Source organism: Solanum stenotomum, chromosome 9 (genome assembly GCF_019186545.1).
Source record: "Solanum stenotomum isolate F172 chromosome 9, ASM1918654v1, whole genome shotgun sequence".
NCBI lineage: Eukaryota > Viridiplantae > Streptophyta > Magnoliopsida > Solanales > Solanaceae > Solanum > Solanum stenotomum.
The window spans coordinates 42,391,910-42,401,291 of NC_064290.1; the positions used below are offsets into that span (position 1 = coordinate 42,391,910).

The 9,382-nt window shown below is 35.8% G+C and overlaps 1 protein-coding gene across 1 annotated transcript; it reads left to right on the top strand.

Annotated features, from left to right (window-relative positions):
- The first annotated feature begins 1,470 nt into the window (after window positions 1–1,470).
- LOC125877795 (uncharacterized) lies at window positions 1,471–9,382 on the top strand. The gene is made up of 6 exons (XM_049559066.1): window positions 1,471–2,258; window positions 2,613–2,710; window positions 6,228–6,252; window positions 8,368–8,488; window positions 8,583–8,717; window positions 9,136–9,382. The coding sequence occupies exons 1-6, from the start codon at window positions 1,757–1,759 to the stop codon at window positions 9,356–9,358; spliced, it is 1,104 nt and encodes a 367-aa protein (XP_049415023.1). The 5' UTR covers window positions 1,471–1,756; the 3' UTR covers window positions 9,359–9,382.

The window sequence follows — 9,382 nt, forward strand, 5'->3', positions numbered from 1 at the left end:
TAGAAAATTGAAAAAATATATCCTCATAACACCTAAAAATAGGACTCTGTTAGTTACAATATAAATTATTTTGCAGAAATAGGACTTTGTTAGTTACCATATAAATTGTTTTACAGAAATCCGTCAAATTGTTTTAAAGAAGGAGCCCTAAATGTGGTAAAAAATTATTTATAATCTATATAAATTGTTTTATAGGAATAGAAACTCAAATTAGATTGAATAAATAACCATCATCATGATTAAGAAAAAAATGTTTAAAATGTTAAACAAGTTAACAAATTCAATAACCTAAAAATGTATACAAAAGTAAGTATTTTTTTAATTTTTTTTTATGACAAGGGAAACCCGCAATTGCTACCCTTTGGGTGCTCACAGGGTAAAAACCCCGCTCCTATGCAATAGCTCGCAAACCACATAGGAGAGGTAACCCGCACTAGGCAAGTAAAATAGCACAACTTGCTATATCTTAAAAAATATGTTGAAAATATTAAAAATACCTAAATACTAGTATAAAATGAAACTCAAAATGTGAAAAAAGGTAATTCTTAAGATATGTTTTTTAAGTAAAAGCTATAAAAAAATTAAAAGGTAATTAAATAATTAACAAATTGTTGTCTTAAACTTACACATGTATTTCTATTGTGCTGCCATTCGACTTACATATATGTTAAAGTTTCTTCCTATTTATTATATATATACTAGTAAAATTACGCGGGAGTTTAATATCACGGAATTTAAAAAATAATATTTAAAATCTATCGGTCAATAAAACTGAAACACTATATTATCTTACATACAAGATTACATAGAAACAAACATTAATAGTGTAAAAGAAAATAAAAAGTATAACATCTTATCATTTATCCTTAATAACATAAGCATAAATTAATGACTGTAAAAATACATACAAGTATTTGTAGCATAAGCAATGGTGTAGTGAGTCACTCAATAGGAGCAAAGTACATGAATATTTAATTGTGCAGAAAAAGAAGAAGTAGTAGTAATAGTTTAGAATTTTGGTTTTTTTTTTAAATGAGAGGAAATCCCTCTATTTATAGACAACAAAGGGTAGTGTGAACAAATATTTATTATACCTTATCGGAAAGGTCACAACTATTTGGAAAAATTGCAACCCTTCAAAAATGTCACAACCTTTCATAGAAGTCACAATTTTTCATAAAAGTCGCAACTCTTCATTAAAGTCGCAACTTTTCATAAAAGTCACAACTTTTCGTGAAATGGGAAAACTAGTTTGGAAATAATTAAATTAAAAGAGAATTTTGGTTTGTGGTGGCGCCACGTAGGCGGGCCTAGGGTTCTCTTTTATATATATATAAAATACAATATTTTTTTTAAAAAAATAATTAAAAACTCACCCGACCCGATTAGCCCGCTAAATGAGGTAGAAAATTGGGCCGAACATCTTTTCCCCTCTCCAAACCCGACCCGAATGACAGCCATACTGGGCTAGGGCAATTGATGAATTCCCTGGATATTAGGGCTGAATTCTTCTCTACCTGTAATTTTGCAACTCCCTTTGTTGCTAGACATGTAATTGTATATGGTTTCTTTCGATATTCACACAATTAATTTCCATCGCATGAAAACCCCTTTTTCTTGGAGTTGATAAAAATCCTCTTTTGCATTTGAAAAGCTAATTGGGAAGTAAACAAACATAAGGACATTGTCTGATGTTTTCATTTTTTTTCTTGAGTTTTTGCTAGATGTGTGGAAAGGTATCCTTTTTAGTATCGTTATGATAAGCAGGGGAAGGTGTGTGCAGCGTTTATTTAGTGTTGATCATCAAAATTGGTGGATTCATTCTTTAATGGCGTTTACATCATCTACCTTTTCCGTTGGACCTAAAGATTCTTCCTTTGTATTATCTAACAAGGGGTATAATCAGATTTTGTCATGTGTTAAGTTTTTATCTACCTCCGTTGATCCAAAGGGTGGTGGAGGAAAATACCCTTTTAACAATGCGGCGGCGATGGGTCTCAGGCTTTGGGGTTGCTCTTCTTCTTCTTCTAATGATTCAAATATAAGTTGTGCGGGTAGTAACAATAAGTATATGAATGGATTTCAGGTTTTTGCTCCACCTCATCCGATTTTGGTACAGGATGAGGAGGAAGCTAGTACTAGTAGTGCTACTAAGCATTCTGACATTAACAATGATCCATCTCACAGAGGAAGCTCTGCTGGCTTCTTTAACCAGGATTTACATGATAAAATCGTTGTAGCTGTTGATGTTGATGAAGGTACTTGAAACTAAACTTTCCCTTTAAATGTAGGGTTGTTACAATTGTGGCTAATGCCTGCATCAGGGTAGCTAGCAAGAAACCCCTTTTGATGAAAAGTTACATATGCATAGATGCTGAACCCTAATAGTACATTATCAACATTTTTGTGTAGTTCTGTAATCCTGCTTATCTAAAACACATATGATTGCAAACTTACTTGTCCTATCCACATAATATTGGCGGTTCTGATTTTCATTCACTATCTTTTCCTTGTAATTCTTATTTTTTAGAAATTTGTGTTATGTCTCTAAATATTAAATGATTGTGTGTGCTACCTGTCATCCTTATATGTTTTTATTTGCTGGTTTGCAGTCCTTGGGAACTTTGTTTCAGCCCTCAACGAATTTGTTGCAGATCGTTACTCATCATATCAGTCGGTGTCCGAGTATCATGTATATGAGTTCTTCAAGGTACCATGCTTATCAATTGTGTTGCGTTTTGTTTGGTATCTCACAAGATGACTATGGCTTTTGGTGCTTTTCACCTTTGATAACACTGAATATAACTAAAAGCTCAGCGCCCTGGAATGGTTTTACCTATATCGTCCAATCATTTGATGGAACTGATGAGAACAGAAAGTGCCCTCTCCTACCCAATTTGGAAGAAGATTTATAATGTTATTTATATACTATTGTATATGGGAAATGGACAATTTGATAACTTTTTTTTTTGTAAGGATTAAAAAAAGAAGTTGGAGTGCTAAATCTCCTGGTGCCTGATCTATCTAAGAGCACAAGAAATAGTTTATTATATAAAAATAGGTGCCACATGAATTTTTTTTGTAGTATTAAGTCTTTTAGGGAAGTGGACACAGTTTGATGAAGTTCGAAAAAGGGAAGGAGAACTATTTTTTTATAGGACAGATGGATGAGAAGATATCATATCAAATATAAGGTTAAATTGAGAGTTCAGTCCTCCTTTATAAAATAAAGTTGAGAGTTCAATCCCATTCCCCATCCTGCTGTGATGGTGGGCTTGCTTCTCCCTCTCTGAATTCAAAATTGATAGACGCAGCATGAGAAGAAGGTGGCAGATGAATAACAATTCAACATGAACACAGGCGTTCAAGAATCTCAGTAGATACACTTAAGATGACAAAGTAGTTATTGGGATTCTGGTACTTTTTATTGTGAGAAATATATGAGAAGAATATTATTGAATTGTTGTGTTATGTCTACATTATTACATTAAGACCCTATTTATAGACCCTAGAATACAATCCTTTACCAAGTAGGATACTATTTAGTATTCCTATTTCTATTTCTATTCCTATTCCTATTCTAATAGGATTGTATAAACCTATTTCTATTCTAATAGGATTGTATAAACCTATTCATATTCAAACACTCCCCCTCAAGCTAGTGCATACAATTCATGTACCTAGCTTGTTACAAATGTAATTAACACGAGGACCGATGAGGGGCTTGGTGAGATATCTGCAAGTTGATCACTCGACTTCACAAAATTGACAATAAATTTCAATGTGCTTGATCTTCTCATGAAATACTGAATTTGATGCATAATGCCGATAAAACACAGAGTGATAAAATTACAGTGTTGGAACTTCCCAAACCAAGCTTGCAAAGACTGTTTCAGACTATAGAGTGACTTATGTAATCAACATACAAGGCTACTAAACTCCCCCTGAGCAACAACATTAGGTGGTTGCTCCATTAAACTTCTTCACAATGTAGCGAACATTGTAAATGCTCAAAATTTAGTATAAAGTACATGGTTCATGTTGGAATCAATAGACAGTCGATATTAAACAAGTCACCGAAAAAACTGGCCAGAACATGCTCATATGCCGGAGTATTAGATTTGATGGCTAAAAGTAGTCACAATCTAAGAAATAAAATTATATGGGTAGGGTTAGAATGATGTCACAACCCAACTAGAAAATAGAAATAATATAGGATAGTTCGAATTGATGGAACGACCCCATTGAAAAAGAGAAATAATATGGGTAGGGTCGGAATGATGGCACGACCCTACTGAAAAAGAAAAATAATATGGGTAGGGTCGGAATGATGGCACGACCCTACTGAAAAAGAAAAATTATACGGGTAGGGTTGGAATGATGGCACAACCCTATGCAAATCAGATTTAAGGAGCCACCAGAAAGACGAATGGAACTATGCAAATCAAATCTGAGGAGTCACTGAAAAGACACATGATGCTATGCTACTCAGATATGAGAAATAGTTCGGAAAAATTCACGGTACTACACAAATTAAATATGAAAAGTAGTCCGGAGAGATGCACGGTGCTACACAAATCAGATATGCAAAAAAAGGTAGTCACCGGAAGGATGACACGGTGCTACACAAATTATATATGAAAAAGGAGTCCTGGAATGATGGCAAAGTGCTACACAAACTAGATATGAAAAAGTAGTCACCAGAATGATGGCACGGTGCTACACAAATTAGATATAAGAAAGTAGTCACTAGAATGATGCATGGTGACCCAACTTTTGCTAACATAATCATTTGCCAGACGGGCAACATATATGGGTGCCACCCGCCGGCAGTGGAAGCTCTTTAATTCTCTACCAAGTTCGTAGAGGCTCTGATACCATGCGAGAAATATATGAGAAGAATATTATTGAATTGTTGTGTTATGTCTACATTATTACATTAAGACCCTATTTATAGACCCTAGAATACAATCCTTTACCAAGTAGGATACTATTTAGTATTCCTATTTCTATTTCTATTCCTATTCCTATTCTAATAGGATTGTATAAACCTATTCATATTCAAACAGTTATGATGGAGCTGCAAGGAAGATTTGGCAAGTGGGTCAAATATGAAGTTTGAATTACATGATTTGACAATATCCTTGAGAGGTTAGTAAGGAGTGGAGATCGCGTATTAAGGTTAAAGGTTAGTAGGGCTAGCGTGTGTCTTCCCTTGAGAGGGTTTGGGTTGTTAGCGTTTGGAGTAGTCCTTACCTTATGCTGTTTACTGCGTTTCACTCCCTTTATCTTTCTTGATGTTATTGTCTCATTTGTTGATTATACGCTATCTTTTGTATTGGCTGTTTTGTTGTATTTATATCTCCCCTGTCACTTTGAGTTGTTGTTCTTGAGCTGAGGGTCTCCTGGAAACAGCCTCTCTACCTCCACGAGGTAGTGGCAAGGTCTGCGTACTATTTACCCTCCCCAGACCCCACCTAGTGGGATTTCACTGGGTTGTTGTTGTTGTTGTTGACAATATCCTTAATTGTAGTGGAAAGAACGCAAAATACTAAATGACAGACAGATATTGGGCAACTTTGGAAGTCTCTTGGGGTGGAAGTGAAGATAGGCAAGGAGTCATGAAAAATTGATGCAACATGGCTAGAAGGCAAACTAAGAGAACAACAAAAAGAGATCAAGTACAAGATAACAGTCCGAATTAAGACTTTAAAGTGTGGTTTAAATTATGGTAGTGAGAAGCTATGTTGCTCAAACTCTTCAAAAATGTCATCGGGTGCGTGTCGGATCCTTCAAACGCAGTGCATTTTTGGAGGATCCAACACGGGTGTGGCAACATTTTAGGAGAGTCCGAGCAACTTAGGTTGGAAGTAATCTAGGTGAAAAGGTTTTAGTTTGGATCCAGGAAGATAGATGTGTTGCTAGGAATTATATATTTTGGTAAGGAGGTCATTTTGGGTTCTGTGTTTTCATTTTTTTGTAAGTTGACTTTTGTGTATATTTATTGGTTTCTTTCGCAAATGGTCCTCTACTTGATTGCTAATTGGTATTAACGATTAATCCACTTTTACCTATCAAAAGAGTTAAATTGGTAAACAAAGAAATGGTAGTGAAATTTACGAAATGCTGTTGTAACTGAGGAGGTATCACTTGTTTGGTTACCTTAATATATCCCTTCTCATGCAACGTTGTACTTTTCTGAGCTACCTTTTCTCTAATCATTGCAGATATGGAAGTGCTCAAGAGATGAAGGTATTATTGGGTCTTTCCTTTCAGTTGAGTTATTTAGGTAGAAGCAACTATTTCAAGGTGTTTTCCCAACTTTTGTTCTCCTTTTGTTTATCCACTTCAGATTGGAGGTATTTGGCATGCTTGTGTTTGTGATCTCTGTGATAAAGTGGTGATGACATTTAGGGTACAGTTTAAGCTGGAGTGAGGTTTTTTTAATTTTATTTTGGTCATAATATTACTACTAAGTTCCACCCAAGGGTGTGGCTTAGCAGTCAAGTAAGGGGAAAACTTGGAGACCAGGGTTCAAACCCTAGTAGAGGGAGGCTAAGATTTATGTCCTCCACCATGTTTTCCCTTTTGTGACATATGTACCAGGTGGTCTTTGAAAAATATATCTAGCATAGAGGCCATAAATCATAGGTGAATTTTTCCCATTTGCTGATGCCTCGATGGGCAGAATTATCGGGTACCATTGAGAGATAGCAGGTACCCCATGGAATAGTTGGATACCATCATTTTCGCAAAAAATGTGACTAAGCTCCTTTTTTTTCCCTGATATGCTATTATAACCAAGTTGCTTCCGTTAATAAAATTGTCATTGTGGTCTCACTTTAGTCTCTCTTTTCCCATTAGATTTGAAAGTAATGCTTCTGCAATGGCGACCTACTGTGAATCCCATCGCAGCATTCTTTTATCACCTTACCTACATGATCACTATATTATCTATCCAGGACCCTGCATTTGGCTGATTTGATAGAGAAATTTCTTCACACTAAAAGTTAGTGTAATAGCATACAAGGGGATAAATTAGAAGTCCCTCGTGCTGGTGAGAGATAACAGGTACCCCGTGGAATTGTTGGACACCATTGTTGTCAATGTGACTAAGCACTATTATTTTTTCCCTTCCGTATGCTATTATGGCCAAGTTCCTTCCGTTGATAAAATTGTATCCTTGGTCTCATTTTAGTCTCACTTTTTTTTTTTTTTTTTCAAGTCTCACTTTTTTCAATTAGATTGAAAGTAATGCTTCTGCAATGCTGAAAACTCTGTCAAAGTTGACCTACTATGAAGTTTACCTTTCCGATCTTTTATGCTCACTATATTATCTGATCCAGGACCCTGCATTTGGAAGATTTCATAGACAAATTGCTTCACTCTTTAAGTTAGGTTGCTAGCATATAAGGGATTAACAGTCCTCCTCCCCAAACAACTGAAATGAGACGCTAAAAGGAATGGATTTCCTGAAAGAGATTATCGGTAATAGTGTGAAAAGTGATTGCAACAAAGCACATTGACATTCAGTGTGGTGTCCTATAATTGGTGTCATTTTCTAAGCTATGGTTCGCTTGCAAAGGGATACAGAAAAGGAGAGGATTAAGGCCTTCGGTCATATCGGTTGCATCCTTTGCGGCTTTGTCTGTCTGCCATCCAGGCTTCAACTTTGAATGCTCCCAACTTCTAACTGCTTGTTCTACACTCCAGCATACAAGTACAGTTATCCATCTTTCTTTCTTCATCTTTTGGATTAGTTTACCTATCTCGTCTTCTGCAGTTTTTGCTTTGCTATCTCCCTTCTTCCGCCCTGCACTCTTCTCTTCTTTTTTGTCTTCTACTTCTGATGTGCCACTTTTTCCTCTGTTTTGGCTCCAACCCTGCTTCTTTTTCTCTTCTTAGATGTTTCTACTTCTGCGTATGCTCTTCTTGCCTCTATTCCTCCAAGCAAGTATCTCTCTTGGTGCGTTCTGAATGTATTGTTTTGCCGCGCCTTTGTTTCCTGTTCCCTTACTTCTATTGCTCTTCTTAATTTTAATTGACATTTATAATACTTTGACTAACCAAGAAAAAAATAATACTTGGACTATAGAAAAGACTTCAATTGGCAACTGAAATTGTTAAAGTTTAAATAAACAGACTGTATGCTGTTTGTTTTCTAGTGTAGTGATAACTGAAAACTTGATGGGTGTGGACTGCTGCAATTCTTTAGACATATGGCATCAGATTAATTTGATTTTGATCCTTCAATGCATTCATTTTGTTTTTCAATGGGATATTTGTGTATGTTATATTGTTATTCAAGGTTATGCATTTGTGGTCCGACAACATTGCTGTTTTTAACTTACATAAATATTGTGGCAGCTGATATCCGTGTCCATGAATTCTTCAAGACCTCTTATTTCAAGACTGGAATTCATCCAATTCCCGGTTCTCAACAGACTCTTCAAAAGTTGTCTAGATTCTGTAATCTATCAATTGTGACGTACGTAATTTGAGGACCCTTCGGTTGCTTCAATTAATTGATACCTTTTGCATGGGGTATTTTCTTAGGAACTAATTTGACCAATGTTTTATAGGTCCCGGCAAAATGCCATCAAAGATCATACGATTGAGTGGATTGAGAGGCATTATCCAGGTTTGTTTCAGGAAATGCACTTCGGGAATCACTTTGCGCTGAATGGGCAGTCAATAGCCAAATCAGATATTTGCAGGTATATGTTATCAATCGCCCTTTGCATTTTGCTTTCTCTTTGTTCTATTTTTCTGCAATGCCTCGCCATTTTCAGATAATGTCATAAGCAGAAGATTGATGCCACCATCCATTTTGATATCTAGCTAACTTACAAAATTATATTCCTTAGGCCTCTTTAACTCTTGTTATTGTAAGTTGTTTGACCTTAGATACACCATTTTAAGTCTTTTTCACATAATGTTACAAAGCAGACAACCTTAGATACACCATTTTCAGTTTTTTCACATAATGTTACAAAGCAGACGATTGTTGCCCCTCTTGTTTTTGTATCTAGCTAGAAGATCATATTCTCTGTCTCACTATATTGTCTTGTTAGACCTGTGGAAGACTTATGTATGTACACTGTTTGACTAACTTTAGATAACTGGTTGTGCTAGGTCCTTGGGAGCAAATGTTTTGATTGATGACAATCCGAGGTATGCTATTGAGTGCGCGGAAGTTGGAATCAAGGTTCTTCTTTTTGATTATGAAAATTCATACCCATGGTCGAAAAGTGAGTCACTTAATGGGCATCCCATGGTTAAGAAAGTGCACAACTGGGGAGAAGTGGAGCATCAATTAGCTTCATGGATAGTTCCGACGAATTCCTCTCCAAAGTAGACTCAGGAAAGGAAAGAAAGAAAA